General features: G+C 43.2%; 1 protein-coding gene across 1 annotated transcript in view; it reads right to left on the bottom strand.

Annotated features, from left to right (window-relative positions):
- The window catches only part of LOC126262491 (unconventional prefoldin RPB5 interactor-like protein), a 57,509-nt gene that overhangs the window by 18,204 nt on the left and 16,391 nt on the right, over positions 1-22,914 (bottom strand). Inside the window, exon 2 of the mRNA XM_049959156.1 lies at positions 10,264-10,513. Coding sequence (XP_049815113.1) covers positions 10,264-10,513 — 250 coding nt within the window. The remainder of the gene's footprint in view (positions 1-10,263; positions 10,514-22,914) is intronic.

The raw sequence follows: 22,914 nt of genomic DNA, 5'->3' as shown, positions 1-22,914 counted from the left end.
ATACGCAAACACACACAACGCAAATGTAACTCAGACACAACAACTGCGGTCTCTCGTGTGTGTGTGTGTGTTGATGAAGGCCTTAATGGGTGAAAGCTATAATTGTGAGAGTCTTTTTGTTGTGTCTATCTGCAACTCAGCATCTCTGCTATATGGTGAGTGGCAACTTTCCTTCTCATAATATTGTTACATTCCATCCTGGATTTTCCATTGTTTCATAAGAAGAAATCAGGAAGCCTAAGGTGGAGGTTTGTTGGGCAACTTTATCCTGTCCATTTAGTTTCTGTACAATCTGCAGTTTACATGGACAGATATGCAGATCAACACAGATGATGCGCCAAGGGAACAATCTGTCAGTGTTAGTGCCAAGGTATGTCTGGCAGCAGAATGGTGAGGACTTCGGCTGCATGCCTGATGCACCTCCTGCAATCACTCCGTGGTTCGTTGCAGCCTTCTTCAGCCTGTACTTTTCTTCTTTGCACAAGATGCAGTGCTCTGAATTGTTGCAATCATCATACAATGTTCTGATGATCCAAGGCTTTGTCATGTTGAAACAACTCCAAATGGGGATGGGACAGTCACTGAACTGTGATGGGAGACTTGTTATTTTTAATATGTCTTTATGGCAAATGCACGATGCTCTGAACTCCACAAGGCCGTAACTGCAAACAGCAGTCACTCCTCAATGCAGCATACACATACTTATTTTGAGCAGGTGTAACAGCAATGCTGTACTATATGACTTAAATCCTACTATTCATTTTGCCAAACATTGTACAAAGGCACAACTGAGATGGTTAGCGCAACAGTCTCATGTTTGGAAGAAGAATTCAAGTTAAAAAACTGAGCAATGATCTTAAAACTTCTTTTTTATGTGCCTATCACCTGCTCCATATCTGTTTAAGGCATGTGGTTGTCTTTACTCATTAAATTGTTTGTAAGTTTTTGAAAGTGATTATATAAGAAAGATCTTTTACAGACAATGATACTGGATAGCTACCAGAAGATACTACGAAAATAACTTGATAAGCAGTTTGTAAGGATTATGGGTAAGAGTTAAGTAGCACCCCCACTCCCTCCCCCCTTTCCCCTTGAATTTTTTGTAGCTTATGGCCAATATATTTACATATTAACCCGTACATCCCCAGCATACATTAATGGTACATGCGACAGGACTGGAATTTTACTGATTTTCTTCGATAACAATGAACTTCTATAATCTTGTTATGCTTGTTTAAGGATTGATGGACATCTGCTCTTTCAGTCTTGTTTTAGTAGTTTTGAGAAGCAGTCCACTACTGGGAACAGTTGACAATAGAATTTAAATCTCTTTTCTGTAGCCAGAATCTCATCACACCACAAACTTAGACTAAATATTAAAAATTAAAATACTTCATCTTTCAAGTTCAAAAACTGAAATAGTTTCTTAATAAAACAACATTCACATGTCATTTATTGAAACCGATGAAAGATTATTTGTATCACAGGGACATACGCAGCATTTTTGGCATTAAACATAAAAGTAACACTAAGCACTAACGAGGGAATTTTAATCATTTTTCAAGCTTTAATTTCTTAATTTTTATTGGTGAACGAGGTTTTGGGGCCACTGTGAGAAAAAAATCGCCTCACCCAAAACTGACCCCTTACAAAGAAGAAGGAAACAGCAAAGGATGAACGAGGTACTGTTCATTCTGCCATGCATAACTAAAATGGTCTACTTCTGTGTAAATGGTGTGTCAACTCCGTTGTTTCTGCAGCGTCAAATAGACTGGTGTGAACCCAGTAACTAGTGTTACAAGATATTTTCTTAAGGCAAGGTAACACGATGAAATTCCTCAACCCTCCTTCCTGACAGAATAAAACAAGAAAACAGGTGCAACTGATCAAAAATGTGAAGTAGCAGAAACTAAATATTCATAACAGGAAATAGTACAGAGCTCTTTTCAGTTGGCTGTTGAATGTCACTGTATACAATGCAAAATTGGAAATACAGTCTCTCATGATAAAACTCTCTCAAGCTTCCAGTTACATCGAGTGTTTTAAAATTCATGAGTTTTCAGCCCGGTACTCCTCGGCCATTGTCAAGTGATGACTGTCTTTTGGTTGCTGCTACAATCCTTATATACTGATGCTGCCCTCTCCAGAACTATATCGAAATGTTTTTGTTGCGCGCCTGCTTCAACCTTCTGATGGCCAGATCTCAAACTGTCCTTAATTGCAAGCTGCCAACTTTACTGAAGAAGTGTCACAAATTGGTCCGTGTAGTAACAGAGGTCTCATCAAATGCAATATGATATCCATTTTATAGAGCATGCTCTGCTACCACGGATTTCTCAGGGTACTGAAGGCGAAACCGTCTCTTCCACACAGCACTGTTCAGCTGTATGCTCAGTTCAGTAGTATGCACAGTCTATTTGATATGGTGCATACAGTGCCCAACATGCAGAATAAGGAGGCTAGCCAGATGTTTTGTGAGTCTGTAAGTTGGCAATCCATGATGGAATGCAGAGTTCTTTTTCTGAACTTTTGGAAGGCCATACAATGTAGGTGACTGAGATGCCAGAAGAAGTACATTTTTCATGAATTTCTCTTCCAGTGAAGACCTCTTGAGAAGCTCTGATTGCTTTAGATGTTGGACCACTTGATAATTTTTACTCCTGGTGTTCTGAGGCCTACATCGTATTTCACAGGTCTCATGAATTGCTGAATTTTTGCTGGAGCCCCGAAGGCCGAATCTGTTTCATGCCTTTTTAGGAGCCGTCTAATCATTCCTGTTATTGAGCCACAGAATGGCAAAAATGCAAGCTTCCTCAAGTCCTCCTCAGGATACTTCTGTTTATGTGTTTTTACAAAGGTGGCTTGTGAAATCTGACAGTTCTTGTAGCCCTCGTTCCTGCGTACTTTCCATAAGTGGCTTAGCTCCTTTGGCAAGTTTTCAGTGCCTAAGATCACTTTCATTTGAAGCACCAAGGTCCTCACAACAGAAAGTTTCTTTGATGACTGCTGATAGCTGTTAGTGTGCAGATATTGGTCCGTGTGGGTGGGATTCTGGTAAGCAGTGTGGCAGAGACACCCATTTGCTTTGAAGTTAACGAGGACATCAAGGAATGGCAAGGCAACATCTGTCTGTACCTCCTTCATGAATGTGATGCTGTCATGGATATTGTTGATGTGGTCCAAGATTTCTCCCAGCTTTTTGCGTCCATGAGCCAGAAAGTGAAAGTGTTGTTGACATAACGATAAAAGCAACTAGGCTTTGCAGGAGGGTGACGTCCTCAAATCAGTCATAAACAGGTTGGCTGTAATTGGAGCTAATGTGCTCCTCATCACAATACTGTCTGTCTCTTTGAAATATTCTCCTTCATACAAAAAATATGATGAGCTCAGGGTGAGCTTAAATACGTCCACAACAATGTCATCAAATAACTGGGAGAGCAGAGCTACAGAGAATCTTTGATGGGAACAAGTGTGAATAATGGCATCAAATGAAAGCTGACCACGGTATCTCCTTCTCCAAGATGCAGACATTTAATGTGACTGATGAAGTCAGTTTAATTCTTGATGTGGTGCACAGTGACCAACATGCAGCGGAAGGAGGCTGGCCAGATGTTCCACGAATCTCTAAGTCGGCGATCCAGTGGTGCTCTTGATGGAATGTACAGGTGTATTCTCCTGTGAACCTTTGGAAGGCTAGGTGGTCGAGATGCCTGAGGGAGGAGCTGCTAGGTGGTCGAGATGCCTGAGGGAGGAGCTTTTTAGTGACATTCTCTTCAAGTGAAGGCCTCTTGATAAGCTCTGACATCTTTCTGTTTATTCTGGATGTTGGATCCCTTGATAATTCTTTTATATGTCTCCTCATACGGCATCGACCGAATCTTCACATCACAGTCATCTCATTCAATAGTGACAGTTGCGTAGCTTCTGTGTCAGGGGATCGTTGCAAAGTTAGTTAAGACCATAACGTTCATCTCTTGTCACGTTTGAGGTTAGCAGCTCAGATTTTGAGAAAATGCGGCTTGTTTCTCAGTGAATTTCTTCTTCAGTTTCACTAGGCATCTTGCAAACAAATTGTTCAGCATCAATTATTATATCATCAAAAGGAATACCCCATGGCGATGGTGCAAAATTACATCTCCTCTTAAGAGTCGACATGGCAACCCCCCCCCCCCCCCATGCTTCTTGTCATCATGCTGATAAAAGCATTTTCTATTGTTTACTGTTCTGCTAAATGCTGTTGCTGTGGAAGACAACTAAATTTCCCCATCTGCCATTCCATGGTTGTCCTCTGTGATGAAATTTGTTGTTCTACTGTAGCTGCGTCAATCTATTCCCAATCCAAAGCTGAAAGTAAATGACAAGAGAAATGCAGCTGTCATTATGGAATGAGCTGACTATGATGCAAAGTTCAGTTGATGCTGGAGGAGGAGAAATATCAAAAATTATAAAGTGGTTCAACATCTAGAATAATGAGTAACACGTCAGAGCTTCTCAAGAGCTCTTCATCAGAAAAAAAAAACACCATGAAAAATCTCCCTCCTTGGGCACCTTGGCCACCTTCCAAAGGTTCACAAGAAGGACACACCTCAGTGTTTCATCGTGGATAGCTGACTTTCAGACTTGCAAAACATCTGGCTAGCTGCCTTATTCTGCATGTTGGGCACCATTGCACCACATCAAGAATATAACTGACTTCATCAGTTGAATTAAGTGCCTGCATCTTGGAAAGGGATATTTCATAGCCAGCTTTGATGTGCATCATTATTCACACTCATTCCCATCTGCAAAGATTCAACAGATATGTGCTCCCAGTTATTCGATGACACTGTTGTGCATTTATTTAAGCACGTTCTGACATTGTACTTTTTGTATGATGTAGAATATTTTAACCAGATGGACGGCATTACAATGAGTAGGACATTAGCTCCAGTTACAGCCAATCTGCTAATGGAGCACTTTGAGGACATCAGCCAGGGCATGGCTCCTGCAAAGCTTTTATTGTTATGTGGATGACACTTTTGCTGTCTGGTCTAATGGACATGAAAAGCTAGGAGACTTCTTGGACCATTTTAAGAATATCCATGACAACACCACGTTAATGATGGAGGCAGAGACAGATGTTGCCTTGCTGTCCCTTGATGTCCTAGCCCACCATAAAGCAAATGGATGTCTCAGACACAGTGTTTACCTGAACCCCACCCATATGGACTGATAACTGCATGTTAACAGTTATCACCATCCATCACAGAAACGTTCTGTCTAAGGATCTTGGTCGACCAAGACAAAGTTATCTCAGACGCTGCAATCCAGCAAAGGAATTGAGCAACTTACAGAAAGTATTCAGGGACATGGGCTACAAGAAATCCCAGATTTTGAAAGCCATATTTCTGAAAACACATACGCAGAAGGACTCCGAGGACATCTCAAGAAAGCTTGCATTTTTACCATTCTGTGGCTCAGTAACAAGAAAGATTAGATGGTTCCTAAGGAGGCATAAAATTGATTTGGTCTTCAGGGCTCCAATGAAAATCAGCAACTCATGAGGCCTGTGGAAGATGCTGTACGTCTCAGAACACCTTGAATATATAAAATACTGTGTGGGTGTGGACAGTTTTATGTCAGACTGTGTGCAATACTGAACTGTGCATACTATTGAATAGTGGTGTGTAGAACATGAGAGATGCTTCTGCTTCTGGTACCTTGAGAAATCAGCAGTAACTAAGCATGCTCTAGAAAACTGACAAGTATTGAATTCAACAAGACCTCTGTCATTATATGGACTAACAGTTTCTGGAACGGCGAAATAAAAGGAGCAATTGAGATAAAAGACAAGCGCCGGCACGAAGACGAAGAAAGGAAAAGCAGAAAAGGCGGTGATACGACATCAGCCAATAGCCCGCTGATGAGGACTGCACAGTGACAGGAGTGCCCTCTAGCTGAAGAGAATACGAGCAACGCTCTTGCCAACCTCGGCTGGACAAGATTAGCACAGCACTAGGAGAGCACTACGGTAGCAGTGACGTGTGATCCATACCAATTGCTTACATGGACATTATATACAGTAAAGGACTTTTGTTGTTTGCATGTCACCCATCGCTTGTGACACCATTGTAAAGTCAAAGTTAAATACTGTCAATCTTCTTTCTTGAAATAAAACTATTATTGCTATTTGCTTGAAATGTTGTACAGAATTCTGAGAATGCAACATCTTTTAGGCACACTATATGAGACGAGTGGGCAGGACCCCACATTGGTGACAAGTATCCGCAAACCCAGTGCCGGACAGCCATGGAATTTTGTATGCTGCTGGCACCTTAATTCTCTCGTCTCTACTTTGCTTTAACAGTTTCTTATCTTTTTGCTAATCAGTGATTTCAGGTGGGCACTGCAGAAATTTTCTTTGCTTTTTTTGCTTGCTTGTCTTGTCTGTTTGTTACATTTGTGTCTTCCAACATGCCCACCCCACCTGTCCCACCCCCTGCTCAGGCACCACAGCCACAAGCATTAGATGCCACTCAGCATGGTGCAGCAGTTACTGACCAACGCTGCATGCCCAAAAGAACAAGTACCACCCAATACAGGTGCTATCCACCTTTTCGACAGTTTCATGAATAAGAAGAGGAACAGCTTGAGAGGATGTCCCGGTCCGAAGCGCACCTCGTCACTCACAACGTACCAGGTACTGTAAAAAAACCATTATTCCTCATCCACGGTACCAGGTACTGTAAAAAACCATTATTTCTTATCCACGGTAGGAAGTGCAATGTTCTGCCTCATCACAAAATTTTTTCATAACGCCATTCCAAGTGAACTTGTTTACAACCAAGTGGTCGACAAACTAACTAGCTATTATGACCAACAAGTGAATGTGGTAGCAGCTCAGCATCAATTCTTTAATTGCAAAAAATGGCCAGGACAAACTTATCTCTAGTGGGTAACAGATTTGCAGGTTATGACAAGGAAATGCAAATTCAAATGTGCTTGTGGTGCTTTATATTCAGATGTTATGTTGCGTGATGCGATTGTGTACAATGTCGTTGATGTCAAACTCAGAGAACAGATTTTGAAACAGTCCGATCCATCATTTCAGCATGTAGTGCAAATAATAGAACAGTACGATTAAGGTGCCTTGTTGGCTCATAAAATTAAGCAGCCAGCTATTTTTTGAGTTGAGTCCCTCAGTTGTGACTGGCCCATTCGGCGGCGGCGGCAGCAACTCGCCACACCGAGTAAACAACCTTCCACGCTGCGTATGCAGTTTGCTACACAGACGGTGACACATGCAAACAGAATTAAGTCTTGTCCTTGGTGTTGTTACTCACGGCACAAATGCCAAGACTGCCCCTCCGAACAAGCTCAGTGTTACGCTTGTGGTAGGAAAGGACATGTACAGTCTGTATGTTTGCAACGGAACAAACATAAGAATTTTGCCCACTCACAGAAATCTAGTCACAAGGCCTGCGTCATTAATGCAGTATGTTCCAAGTCTGCAACAGGCATTAGCAAAACTAGCAAGTGTGCAGTTTCTTCAGTGATATGCCAGTCGAACTTTCTGTTCAATTACTTCTTTATGGGAAAGGTGTGAAATTTCAGTTGGACACAGGTGCCTATGTCACATTGCTAAATTGTCACACATATGAACTTATGACTCCCCACGTCTGTCTAAAACTAACACACAACTGACAGCTTATAATGGATAAGACATTCCCATTCTCGGAACATGTATTTTGCCTGCCATGTAACACTCACATACACGAACAGTGACTTTTACAGTGCTACAATCATGTGAATGTGAGAACACATTTGGTCTTGATTAATTTGATTTGTTTGTCTTTAACATTCAGGACAATGTGTTGTCAGTGTTTGCTTTCAATGGAAAAGACAGTGTAGCTAGCTTGCAAAACGAATTCCCAGAACTCTTTTCTGAATGTTTACACAAAGCTAACAATTCTGTTGCTCATATTACTATGAAAAACAATGTTCAGCCAAAATTTTGCCAGGCCAGAACTGTTCCCATTGCATTACAGGTCAAAATCACGTCTGAACTTAAAGAATTGCAGGACACTGTGGCCACAGCATCCAGCAGAGGGTGTCCTCATGACACCGCGGGACGACCCCATGGAGATGGAGCCTTTGCCTCCCCCACCTCCTCTCGTCCTACCGATGGAGCTGGACCCACCCACACTGCGGCAATTGCCGCCTTGTTCATCTGGTTCATGGCAGCAGGAGGTGGATGTGTACACTTCTAGTCGTTTTCTGGGGGCCATTTCCGCCACAACGAAGGCTGAGTGGCAGGGTACGCCCAGAAGCCTGACGTCCCCTGCAGCCTCAGCTTCCGGGCTGGCAATGTGCCCACACTCCTGCCTCATCCGCCACAGTCACACTTACTACACGACAATGGTCCGTCGCTTTGGGGAGGGGAGGGGCAGAAATGTTCCGGCGTCACCACAAGCGCCGGCACAAAGACGAAGAAAGGAAGGGCAGAAAAGGCAGTGATACGAGGTCAGCCAATAGCCTGCTGATGAGGACTGCACGATGACAGGACTGCCATCTAGCTGAAGACAATATAAGCACCGCTCTTGCCAGCCTCGGCTGGACAAGATTAGCACAGCACTAGGAGAGCACTACGGTAGCAGTGACGTGTGATCCATACCAACTGCTTACATGGACATTATATACAGTAAAGGACTTTGATTGTTTCAATGCCACCCATTGCTTGTGACACCATTATAAAGTCAAAGTTAAGTACTGTCAATCTTCTTTGTTGAAATAAAACTATTAATGTGACTTGCTTGAATTATTGTATAGCACTCCAAGAATGCAGCATCCTTTAGGCACCCTATACGAGACGAGTGGGCAGGACCCCACATATGGTATGGTATGCTATTTTAATACTAGAAAGATAAAAATTGCTTTCTCAATTTGGGCATTAATGGGTTTAGATGAAAGGAGATTATCACTAAACTTAATGTCAAAATAGGGAACCACAAAGTAGTTGAAGGGAAGGAATTATGCTACCTTGGAAGCAAAATAGGGTATGATGAATGAAGTACGGGATAGTATAAAAAGCGGACTATGTACAGACGGCATTCCTTCCCATAAGAAGCTTGCTAGTGTCAAACATTGAATAAATTTCTGAGAACAAATGTTTTTAGCATAGCATTGTACGTCAGTGAATCATGGACTATGGGAAAACCAGAAAAGAAGTTAATTGAAGCATCTGAGCTGTGGTTGCTATAGATGGATGTTGAAGAGTATGTGGAATGGAAAGCAATATGAGGGAAACACTGACGAGAAGATGTGACCGGATGACAGGACATGTTTTAAGACATGAAGAAATAACTTCCACGTTACTGGAAGGATCTGCAGAGGGGAAAAACTGTAGGAGAAGACACACTGGAATATTTCCAATAAATAACTGAAGATGCTGAGTGTAAGCACTACTCTGAGACGAAGAGAGAGTTGTGGCAAGTAGTCAAAAGACTGGTAGGGAAAGAAAGTGTACATAATATGCACAAATATGTACTTTGGAATTCTCTAATGTAATACAGAGTTTCCACATTATTCTTTGGTTTCAGTTATTTATACAGAAAAGTATGTGAAATACAGAGCAAAAATTGGCTAGGTCGACTTCATACTGAAATTACAAATGGCTGAAGCAATCACAAAGCAAAAGTCACACATCATTACAATATCTGCTTTAAATATGAAGGAATGTTGCCATTATGAATGTAGACTTGAGCTTATGCTACAGATCAATCTGATTGGGCACAGAATTTTGCCAGTCTGAAACTTTGGAGTTTTTCCATGAAAACTAAACACACATGGATTTCTGTGTATTGACTTCATATAAATGAACAATTAGTATTAGATTGAGGAGTAAGTAAACATATAAAAGAATTAAAAGTAAACATATTTGTTTTATCAATCTTGGTTATAACATGTTATGTTCTTCTATCACATTTACCTGAAGAATTTGAGAAAACTGGGGTAACCCAAGCAAAATAACATTTTAATCCCAGATGTAACTACCTGTTCTCCTGAGTTCAGTTTGTAGCCAAAACCAAAGATTCCATGTGCTAAAGGAATACTGAAGATATTCAGTGGCCAAAGTAAAGAATGCTAAATGGCTCTGTGTTCGACAGCTTGACAGTAAAATGCTAGATTCAAAACATGCAAGAACAAGCCTTAAATACAGTGCGTTTCAAAAATAAATATCATTTTTTCAGTATTTAGTTCTATGACTGTACACTATAAACTTACTATTCATCCTTCTCTGACATATTTCTGCAGCTTGTTTCGCACTTTGTTTAACAAACCATCCATCACCAAGACAGACAAGAATTTCATTGGTATGGACCATTTTTCCTTTCATAAGGGCTTTTGTGCCAACTGGCACCATGACATCTTTTGAGATATCATTTGGAAGCACCTCCAAGTGAGACTGCAGTGTCTTGTATTCCTCTTTAACTTTATTCCAGTAATTTGTATTTAGTTCATTTCTAGTAAGTGCCTGCAAATAGTTGAAAACAATATAAACCAATATTTCCAAAGAAAATGTATGTATGGAAAGAAGAATTTTTGATAAGTGAATAAGTATTTTACATGGAACAGTTAGGTTCAGCTACTTATGCTATTCGCATCATATTTTGGGGTAATTCATCACTAAGAGGAAAAGAATTCATTGCTTGTAATCAGAATAATAGCTAGAGCCCCCCTCCCCCCCCCCCTCCCAAAGATCACCTTGCAGAATTTATTTAAGGAATTCAGGATATTCACAGTACCTTCGCAATACACACAGGGTGATTCAAAAAGAATACCACAACTTTAGGAATTTAAAACTCTGCAACGACAAAAGGCAGAGCTAAGCACTATCTGTCGGCGAATTAAGGGAGCTATAAAGTTTCATTTAGTTGTACATTTGTTCGCTTGAGGCGCTGTTGACTAGGCGTCAGCGTCAGTTGATGCTAAGATGGCGACCGCTCAACAGAAAGCTTTTTGTGTTATTGAGTACGGCAGAAGTGAATCGACGACAGTTGTTCAGCGTGCATTTCGAACGAAGTATGGTGTTAAACCTCCTGATAGGTGGTGTATTAAACGTTGGTATAAACAGTTTACAGAGAATGGGTGTTTATGCAAAGGGAAAAGTTCTGGACGGCTGAGAACGAGTGATGAAAATGTAGCACGCATCGAGCAAGCAGTAACTGGACTACAGTATCTGGAGATGTTAGAGAATTGGCTGTTCCCTCAGCTCGAACAAGAAGCACAAAAATTCATATTTCAGCAGGATGGAGCGCCACCACATTGGCACTTGTCTGTCCGTAACTACCTGAACGTCAACTACCCGAGGCGATGCATCGGCCGCCAGGCAGCCCGTGACAGAGCATTTCATCACTGGCCTCCAAGAAGCCCTGATCTTACCGCCTGCAATTTTTTCTTATAGGGGTATGTTAAGGATATGGTGTTTCGGCCACCTCTCCCAGCCACCATTGATGATTTGAAACGAGAAATAACAGCAGCTATCCAAACTGTTACGCCTGATATGCTACAGAGAGTGTGGAACGAGTTGGAGTATCGGGTTGATATTGCTCGAGTGTCTGGAGGGGGCCATATTGAACATCTCTGAACTTGTTTTTGAGTGAAAAAAAAAAAACCTTTTTAAATACTCTTTGTAATGATGTATAACAGAAGGTTATATTATGTTTCTTTCATTAAATACACATTTTTAAAGTTGTGGTATTCTTTTTGAATCACCCTGTATATTCTCTTATGAAATTTGTTAATAACTCATCCCAATTCCAAAATAATAGCAGAGCTCATAGCTACAACACTAAAAGAAAGGATGATCTTTGCTATTATCGGTTTGGCACAGAAATGGGTGAATTTGTTTCCGCAAAAATCTTTGGTCATTTACAATCATCATCATCATTTAAGACTGATTATGCCTTTCAGTGTTCAGTCTGGAGCATAGCCCCTTTATAAAATTCCTCCACGATCCCCTATTCAGTGCTAACATTGGTGCCTCTTCTGATGTTAAACCTATTACTTCAAAATCATTCTTAACCAAATCCAGGTACCTTCTCCTTGGTCTGCCCCGACTCCTCCTGCCCTCTACTGCTGAACCCATGAGTCTCTTGGGTAACCTTGCTTCTCCCATGTGTGTAACATGACCCCACCATCTAAGCCTGTTCGCCCTGACTGCTACATCTATAGAGCTCATTCCCAGTTTTTCTTTGATTTCCTCATTGTTGACACCCTCCTGCCATTGTTCCCATCTACTAGTACCCGCAATCATCCTAGCTACTTTCATATCCGTAATCTCAACCTTGTTGATAAGGTAACCTGAATCCACCCAGCTTTCGCTCCCATACAACAAAGTTGGTCGAAAGATTGAACGGTGCACGGATAACTTAGTCTTGGTACTGACTTCCTTCTTGCAGAAGAGAGTAGATCGTAGCTGAGCGCTCACGGCATTAGCTTTGCTACACATCGCTTCCAGTTCTTTCACTACGTTGCCATCCTGTGAGAATATGCATCCTAAGTACTTGAAACCGTGCACCTTTTCTTTGTTCCTCCTATTTGGCACTCAATCCGTTTATATTTCTTTCCCACTGACATTACTTTCGTTTTGGAGATGCTAATCTTCATACCATAGTCCTTAAATTTCTGATCTAGCTCTGAAATATTACTTTGCAAACTTTCAATCGAATCTGCGATTACAACTAAGTCATCCGCATATGCAAGACTGCTTATTTTGTGTTCACATATCTTAATCTCACCCAGCCAGTCTATTGTTTTCAACATATGATCCATAAATAATGTGAACAACAGTGGAGACAGGTTGCAACCTTGTCTTACCCCTGAAACTACTCTGAACCATGAACTCAATTTACCGTCAACTCTAACTGCTGCCTGACTATCCATGTAAAGACCTTTAATTGCTTGCAAAAGTTTGCCTCCTATTCCATAATCTCGTAGAACAGACAATAACTTCCTCCTAGGAACCCAGTCATATGCCTTTTCTAGATCTATAAAGCATAGATACAATTCCCTGTTCCACTCATAACACTTCTCCATTATTTGCCGTAAGCTAAAGATCTGGTCCTGACAACCTCTAAGAGGCCTAAACCCACACTGATTTTCATCCAACTGGTCCTCAACTAATACTCGCACTTTCCTTTCAACAATACCCGAGAAGATTTTACCCACAACACTGATTAAAGAGATATCTCTGTAGTTGTTACAATCTTTTCTGTTTCCATGTTTAAAGATTGGTGTGATTACTGCTTTTATCCAGTCTGATGGAACCTGTCCCGACTCCCAGGCCTTTTCAATTATCCTGTGTAGCCATTTAAGACCTGACATTCCACTGTATTTGATGAGTTCTGACTTAACTTCATCCACCCCAGCTGCTTTATTGCACGGCAATCTACTGACCATTTTCTCCACTTCCTCAAATGTGATCCTATTTCCATCATCATTCCTATCCCATTCTACCTCAAAATCTGAAACATTACTGATCGTATTTTCACCTACATTGAGCAACTCTTCAAAATATTCCCTCCATCTGCCCAAGGCATCCACAGGATTCACCAGCAGTTTTCATGACCTGTCCAAAATACTTGTCATTTCCTTCTTACCTCCCTTTCGAAGACTGCTACTTACACTCCAGAATGGTTTTCCAGCAGCTTGACCCATAGTCTCCAACCTGTTTCCAAAGTCTTCCCAAGATTTCTTCTTGGATCCTGCAATTATCTGTTTGGCTTTGTTTCTTTCTTCAAACATAACTTTCTATGTCTACCCGAGTTCTAGTATGTAGCCATTTTTGATACGCCTTCTTTTTCCTTTTACAGACTGCCTTGACTGTGTCATTCCACCAAGCTGTTTGCTTCATCCTACTTTTACACACTACTGTTCCAAAACATTCCTTAGCCACTTCTAGTACTGTGTCCCTGTACCTTGTCCATTCCTTTTCCAATGACTGTAATTGACTACATTCAACTAACTGGTACCTTTCTGAGATCGCTGTTATGTACTTGTGCCTGATTTCCTTATCCTGAAGTTTCTCCACTCTTATCCTCCTACATATGGACCTGACCTCCTGCACTTTTGGCCTCACAATCCCAATTTCACTGCAGATTAAATAATGATCAGTGTAATCAAAGAATCCCCTGAATACACGTGTGTCCCTCACAGCCTTCCTGAACTGTTGTTATATAGTCAATGACAGATCTGGTTCCCCTGCCTTCCCAAGTATACCGGTGAATGTTCTTATGTTTAAAAAAGGAGTTTGTGATTACTAAGCCCATACTGGCACAGAAATCCAAGAGTTGTTTCCCGTTCCTGTTGGCCTCCATATCCTCTCCAAATTTACCCATTACCTTTTCATACCTTTCTGTTCGATTTCTAATCCTGGCGTTAAAATCACCCATGAGCAGAACACTGTCCTTGTCCTTTACTCTAACAACTACATCACTGAGTACCTCATAAAAACTATCCATCTTATCTTGATCTGTCCCTTCACAATGCGAATATACTGACACAATCCTAATTTTCTTGCTAGACACTGTCAAATCTATCCACATCAGTCGTCCGTTTACATACCTTATTGCAACTACGCTGGGTCCCATTTCTTTCCTGATGTAAAGCCCTACACCCCATTGTGCTATTCCTGCTTTTTACCAAATAGCATTAAAAGTCTGAAAGACAGCAAACCAAAATTTAAAAACGAACTAAAAGAATTTCTGAATGAAAACTCCTCCTACTCAGTAGATGAACCTTTAGATATGAAGTAGCACCAAAAACCTAATTAATTAATTATACTGTGTAATGAAAACTTATGTTGAACTGACACGTTCCACACCACTACGAAACATCTATTCATGATCTATGGAACAAGTATCAATGTAATGTACCTAGAGTCTACCAAATGCCAGTCAAATACATCAATGATTTAAAAAACCAAGTTGTTGCTGCCACAGCCATAGCTGAAGCGGATATGTTGTGCTGAGCGTGAATACAGCTTGAATACAGACTGGGTGATGTGCTTGCCATCAAAGGCGCATATGATGAAACTGGCTGAATGGATAAAAACTTAGTGAGATAGTGTGTTATACAAGTCGAACACGGTGTGAATATTTCAATTAGTTTGAATAGTATAACACAATATTGTTGTACTGTATGTTTTGAGCTGCCCTACATATAATGCACTCCACAGTTATACATTCACACCCATATCAAAACTTCTGCTTCCCAATGACCTAATATTTTCAATTTTTAGTAAATTTGACGTTGTTGATAATAAGATCACAAAACTTCCTATTTCTGGGCCATTCCTGTTAGTTTGCTGAAGTTTATTCTACTAATGTTTTAATGCTGTTTGTGACAACAGCCACTGGTTGTTTCTTGAGGTGCATAGCTTTGTCATGTTAAGAATGTAACTGGTCTACTGACATGGTATCATGTATTACTGCACATTTATATGTGCTCTCTCTTATTAGACCTACTTAATGCAGTTTCAAACAGTTACTAAAGTTGCAATTCCATCCAAGTGCCTTGACCTGTGACATCATTCAGACGGTGGTCACCACTAATTTACGCGTATGTAATATGGCAATCAAGACACAAATCATTATACCCGCAAACAAACATACTCGCGCGCACACACACACACACACACACACACACAAATATCCTAAAAGAGGAGTAGCCACATATATATGACTTACCAAATGAAAGTGCTGGCAGGTCGACAGACACACAAACAAACACAAACAAAAACATACACACAAAATTCAAGCTTTCGCAACAAACTGTTGCCTCATCAGGAAAGAGGGAAGGAGAGGGAAAGACGGAAGGATGTGGACACAAGCAGACATTTGTAAAGGCAAAGAGTTTGGGCAGAGATGTCAGTCGAGGCGGAAGTAGAGGCAAAGATGTTGTTGAAAGACAGGTGAGGTGTGAGCGGCGGCAAATTGAAATTAGCAGAGTTTGAGGCCTGGCGGATAACAGGAAGAGAGGATATACTGAAGGGCAAGTTCCCATCTCCGGAGTTCTGACAGGTTGGTGTTAGTGGGAAGTATCCAGATAACCCGGATGGTGTAACACTGCGCCAAGATGTGCTGGCCATGCACCAAGGCATGTTTAGCCACAGGGTGATCCTCATTACCCACAAACACTGTCTGCCTGTGTCCATTCATGCGAATGGACAGTTTGTTGCTGGTCATTCCCACATAGAAAGCTTCACAGTGTAGGCAGGTCAGTTGGTAAATCACGTGGGTGCTTTCACACGTGACTCTGCCTTTGATCGTGTACACCTTCCGGGTTACAGGACTGGAGTAGGTGGTGGTGGGAGGGTGCATGGGACAGGTTTTACACCGGGGGCGGTTACAAGGGTAGGAGCCAGAGGGTAGGGAAGGTGGTTTGGGGATTTCATAGGGATGAACTAAGAGGTTATGAAGGTTAGGTGGACGACGGAAAGACACTCTTGGTGGAATGGGGAGGATTTCATGAAGGATGGATCTCATTTCAGGGCAGGATTTTAGGAAGTCGTATCCCTGCTGGAGAGCCAAATTCAGTCTGATCCAGTCCCGGAAAGTATCCTGTCACAAGTGGGGCACTTTTGGGGTTCTTCTGTGGGAGGTTCTGGGTTTGAGGAGATGAGGAAGTCGCTCTGGTTATTTGCTTCTGTACCAGGTCGGGAGGGTAGTTGCGGGATGCGAAAGCTGTTTTCAGGTTGTTGGTGTAATGGTTCAGGGATTCCGGACTGGAGCAGATTCGTTTGCCACGAAGACCTAGGCTGTAGGGAAGGGACCGTTTGATGTGGAATGGGTGGCAGCTGTCATAATGGAGGTACTGTTGCTTGTTGGTGGGTTTGATGTGGACGGACGTGTGAAGCTGGCCATTGGACAGATGGAGGTCAACGTCAAGGAAAGTGGCGTGGGATTTGGAGTAGGACCAGGTGAACCTGATGGAACCAAAGGAGTTGAGGTTGGAGAGGAAATTCTGGAGTTCTTCTTCACTGTGAGTCCAGATCATGAAGATGTCATCAATAAATCTGTACCAAACTTTGGGTTGGCAGGCCTGGGTAACCAAGAAGGCTTCCTCTAAGCGACCCATGAATAGGTTGGCGTACGAGGGGGCCATCGTGGTACCCATGGCTGTTCCCTTTAATTGTTGGTATGTCTGGCCTTCAAAAGTGAAGAAGTTGTGGGTCAGGATGAAGCTGGCTAAGGTAATGAGGAAAGAGGTTTTTGGTAGGGTGGCAGGTGATCGGCGTGAAAGGAAGTGCACCATCGCAGCGAGGCCCTGGAGGTGCGGAATATTTGTGTATAAGGAAGTGGCATCAATGGTTACAAGGATGGTTTCCGGGGGTAACAGACTGGGTAGGGATTCCAGGCGTTCGAGAAAGTGGTTGATGTCTTTGATGAAGCATGTGAGACTGCATGTAATGGGTTGAAGGTGTTGATCTATGTAGGCAGAGATACGTTCTGTGTGGGCTTGGTGACCAGCTACAATGGGACGGCCGGGATGATTGGGTTTGTGGATTTTAGGAAGAAGGTAGAAGGTAGGGGTGCGGGGTGTTGGTGGAGTCAGGAGGTTGATGGAGTCAGGTGAAAGGTTTTGTAGGGGGGCTAAGGTTCTGAGGATTCCTTGAAGCTCCGCCTGGATGTCAGGAATGGGATTACCTTGGCAAACTTTGTATGTAGTGTTGTCTGAAAGCTGACGCAGTCCCTCAGCCACATACTCCCAACGATCAAGTACCACGGTCATGGGACCCTTGTCCGCCGGAAGAATGACGATGGATCGGTCAGCCTTCAGATCACGGATAGCCTGGGCTGCAGCAGTGGTGATGTTGGGAGTAGGATTGAGGTTTTTTTTAAGAAGGATTGAGTGCATGAAATCCTCCCCACTCCACCAAGAGTGCCTTTCTGCCGTCCACCTAACCTTCGTAACCTCTTAGTTCATCCCTATGAAATCCCCAAACCACCTTCCCTACCCTCTGGCTCCTACCCTTGTAACCGCCCCCGGTGTAAAACCTGTCCCATGCACTCTCCCACCACCACCTACTCCAGTCCTGTAACCCGGAAGGGGTACACGATCAAAGGCAGAGCCACGTGTGAAAGCACCCACGTGATTTACCAACTGACCTGCCTACACTGTGAAGCTTTCTATGTGGGAATGACCAGCAACAAACTGTCCATTCGTATGACAGGACACAGGCAGACAGTGTTTGTTGGTAATGAGGATCACCCTGTGGTTAAACATGCCTTGGTGCACGCCCAGCACATCTTGGCACAGTGTTACACCGTCCGGGTTATCTGGATACTTCCCACTAACACCAACCTGTCAGAACTCCGGAGATGGGATGGGAACTTGCCCTTCAGTATATCCTCTCTTCTCGTTATCCGCCAGGCCTCAATCTCTGCTAATTCCAATTTTCCGCCGCTCACACCTCACCTGTCTTTCAACAACATCTTTGCCTCTACTTCCACCTCAACTGACATCTCTGCCCAAACTCTTTGCCTTTACAAATGTCTGCTTGTGTCTGTGTATGTGCAGATGGATGTGTGTGTGTGTGTGTGTGTGTGTGTGTGTGTGTGTGTGTGTGTGTGTGTGTGTGCGCGCGCGAGTGTATACCTGTCCTTTTTTCCCCCAAGGTAAGTTTTCCGCTCCCGGGATTGGAATGACTCCTTACCCTCTCCCTTAAAACCCACATCCTTTCGTCTTTCCCTCTCCTTCCCTCTTTCCAGATGAAGTGACAGTTTGTTGCGAAAGTTAGAATTTCGTGTGTATGTTTGCGTTTGTCTGTGGGTCTATCGACCTGCTAGCACTTTCTTTCGGTAAGTCACATCATCTTTGTTTTTAGATATATTTTTCCCACCTGGAAAGTCTCCATATATAAACAAAGATGATGTGACTTACCAAATGAAAGTGCTGGCAGGTCGACAGACACACAAACAACCACAAACATACACACAAAATTCAAGCTTTCGCAACAAACTGTTGCCTCATCAGGAAAGAGGGAAGGAGAGGGAAAGACGAAAGGATGTGGGTTTTAAGGGAGAGGGTAAGGAGTCATTCCAATCCCGGGAGCGGAAAGACTTACCTTAAGGGGAAAAAAGGACGGGTATACACTCGCACACACACACATATCCATCCACACATATACAGACACAAGCAGACATATTTAAAGACAGACACACAAACAACCACAAACATACACACAAAATTCAAGCTTTCGCAACAAACTGTTGCCTCATCAGGAAAGAGGGTCTTTAAATATGTCTGCTTGTGTCTGTATATGTGTGGATGGATATGTGTGTGCGTGCGAGTGTATACCCGTCCTTTTTTCCCCCTAAGGTAAGTCTTTCCGCTCCCGGGATTGGAATGACTCCTTACCCTCTCCCTTAAAACCCACATCCTTTCGTCTTTCCCTCTCCTTCCCTCTTTCCTGGTGAGGCAACAGTTTGTTGCGAAAGCTTGAATTTTGTGTGTATGTTTGTGGTTGTTTGTGTGTCTGTCGACCTGCCAGCACTTTCATTTGGTAAGTCACATCATCTTTGTTTTTAGATATATTTTTCCGATGTGGAATGTTTCTCTCTCTCTCTCTCTCTCTCTCTCTCTCTCTATATATATATATATATATATATATATATATATATATATATATGGAAACTATCCTTAATAAAAGTCCTAATCTTTCCTCTCCCACATCCACACCGGCTGTTCAGAGCATCCTCCTACAGGCCAACCGTAAATTAGAACAGCATGCCACCCTCCACCTCAAAAAACTATCCAATCTCCTGGTTTCCCACCTCCGGAAAGGCAACTCACTCACCCTTCACAACCTTTCCAGCAAACCTCAACCTCCTCTCATTGCACACCAACCCAGTCTCTCCCATCTACTCAATGTCCCACTTCCAGCTCCACTCCCTCCAAAACCTCAAAATTCCAATCAACACAACCTGGAACCACAACACCCCAATTCAAGTTAACCTTTCCTCCAAACCTCTCTCCCAATCCGAAACCTCTGTCCTATCCAAAGGCCTCACCTTCAGCCCCACTCACAGATTCAACCAAACAGCCCTCGTCAAAGATTTACTGTCCTACACTCTTACTCTCTGCTGGAAATATCACTTTGCCACGAATAAAAATGATTCTAATCCTACTCCTAATGATCCAACTCCCCAAGACACCATCCAAATTGAACCCTGCCTGGAACAGTTCCGTCCTCCGTCGCAGCGGGACCCACCTCCTCTTCCTCAAAATCACCCTCTCCAAACCTTCCAGGAATTTCTGACTTCCAGCCTTGCATCTCAATCCTTCTAAAAAAAACCTTAATCCTACTCCCAACATCACCACTGCTGCAGCCCAGGCTATCCGTGATCTGAAGGCTAACCGATCCATCGTCATTCTTCCGGCGGACAAGGGTTCCACGACCGTGGTACTTGATCGTCGGGAGTATGTGGCTGAGGGACTGCGTCAGCTTTCAGACAACACTACATACAAAGTTTGTCAAGGTAACCCCATTCCCGATGTCCAGGCGGAGCTTCAAGGAATCCTCAGAACCCTAGGCCCCCTGCAAAACCTTTCACCTGACTCCAACCTCCTGACCCCACCGACACCCCGCACCCCTACCTTCTACCTTCTTCCTAAAATCCACAAACCCAATCATCCTGGCCGCCCCATTGTAGCTGGTTACCAAGCCCCCACAGAACGTATCTCTGCCTACATAGATCAACACCTTCAACCCATTACATGCAGTCTCCCATCCTTCATCAAAGACACCAACCACTTTCTCGAACGCCTGGAATCCTAACCCAATCTGTTACCCCCGGAAACCATCCTTGTAACCATTGATGCCACTTCCTTATACACAAATATTCCGCACCTCCAGGGCCTCGCTGCGATGGAGCACTTCCTTTCACGCCGATCACCTGCCACCCTACCAAAAACCTCTTTCCTCATCACCTTAGCCAGCTTCATCTTGACCCACAACTTCTTCACTTTTGAAGGCCAGACATACCAACAATTAAAGGGAACAGCCATGGGTACCAGGATGGCCCCCTCGTACGCCAACCTATTCATGGGTCGCTTAGAGGAAGCCTTCTTGGTTACCCAGGCCTGCCAACCCAAAGTTTGGTACAGATTTAATGATGACATCTTCATGATCTGGACTCACAGTGAAGAAGAACTTCAGAATTTGCTCTCCAACCTCAACTCCTTTGGTTCCATCAGATTCACCTGGTCCTACTCCAAATCCCATGCCACTTTCCTTGACGTTGACCTCCACTGTCCAATGGCCAGCTTCACACGTCCGTCCACATCAAACCCACCAACAAGCAACAGTACCTGCATTATGACAGCTGCCACCCATTCCACATCAAACGGTCCCTTCCCTACAGCCTAGGTCTTCGTGGCAAAGGAATCTGCTCCAGTCCGGAATCCCTGAACCATTACATCAACAACCTGACAACAGCTTTCGCATCTCGCAACTACCCTCCCGACCTGGTACAGAAGCAAATAACCAGAGCCACTTACTCATCCCCTCAAACCCAGAATCCCCCACAGAAGAACCCCAAAAGTGCCCCACTTGTGACAGGATACTTTCCAGGACTGGACCAGGCTCTGAATGTGGCTCTCCAGCAGGGATACGACTTCCTAAAATCCTGCCCTGAAATGAGATCCATCCTTCATGAAATCCTCCCCACTCCACCAAGAGTGTCTTTCCGCCGTCCACCTAACCTTTGTAACCTGTTAGTTTATCCCTATGAAATCCCCAAACCACCTTCCCTACCCTCTGGCTCCTATCCTTGTAACTGCCCCCGGTGTAAAACCTATCCCATGCACCCTCCCACCACCAACTACTCCAGTCCTGTAACCCGGAAGGTGTACACGATCAAAGGCAGAGCCACTTGTGAAAGCACCCACGTGATTTACCAACTGACCTGCCTACACTGTGATGCATTCTATGTGGGAATGACCAGCAACAAACTGTCCATTCGCATGAATGGACACAGGCAGACAGTGTTTGTTGGTAATGAGGATCACCCTGTGGCTAAACATGCCTTGGTGCACGCCCAGCACATCTTGGCACAGTGTTACACCATCTGGGTTATCTGGATACTTCCCACCAACACCAACCTATCCGAGCTCCGGAGATGGGAACTTGCTCTTCTATATATCCTCTCTTCCCGTTACCCACCAGGCCTCAATCTCCGCTAATTTCAAGTTGCTGCCACTCATACCTCACCTGTCATTCAACATCATCTTTGCCTCTTCACTTCCTCCTCGACTGACATCTCTGCCCAAACCCTTTGTCTTTAAATATGTCTGCTTGTGTTTGTATATGGGTGGATGGATATGTGTGCGCGCGCGCGAGTGTATACCTGTCCTTTTTCCCCCCTAATGTAAGTCTTTCCGCTCCCGGGATTGGAATGACTCCTTACCCTCTCCCTTAAAACCCACATCCTTTCATCTTTCCCTCTCCTTCCCCTCTTTCCTGATGAGGCAACAGTTTGTTGCGAAAGCTTGAATTTTGTGTGTGTGTTTGTGTGTCTATCGTCCTGCCAGCGCTTTCGCTGCATTTATTGTAAATTAACTTGGCTTTCGAGTTTGCTAACAACTATAACTGACATCAAAACATTTTAGGAAACAAGTAATTTTTCTCACAGGCTTTCGTGTTGCCTTAACTGGAATCTCGTTTTGTATATCTGCTTCAATTCTTACAAGGAATTAGCAAATTTTTAGCTCAACAGATTAAAAGGTAATCAACAGGTTTAGTTTAAAGTCATTTGTTCACTGCCTTGTAATACAGTGCACCAGATAAAATGCAGCCCCACTGTGAGTGCCGTTCTCAGACATGGGAAGAGTAGGTTGACATTCATAAGCAGCTGGAAACCGCCCTGACTA

The sequence above is a fragment of the Schistocerca nitens genome, chromosome 6, assembly GCF_023898315.1.
Source record: "Schistocerca nitens isolate TAMUIC-IGC-003100 chromosome 6, iqSchNite1.1, whole genome shotgun sequence".
NCBI lineage: Eukaryota > Metazoa > Arthropoda > Insecta > Orthoptera > Acrididae > Schistocerca > Schistocerca nitens.
This window is presented reverse-complemented; position numbering and strand designations above follow the sequence as displayed.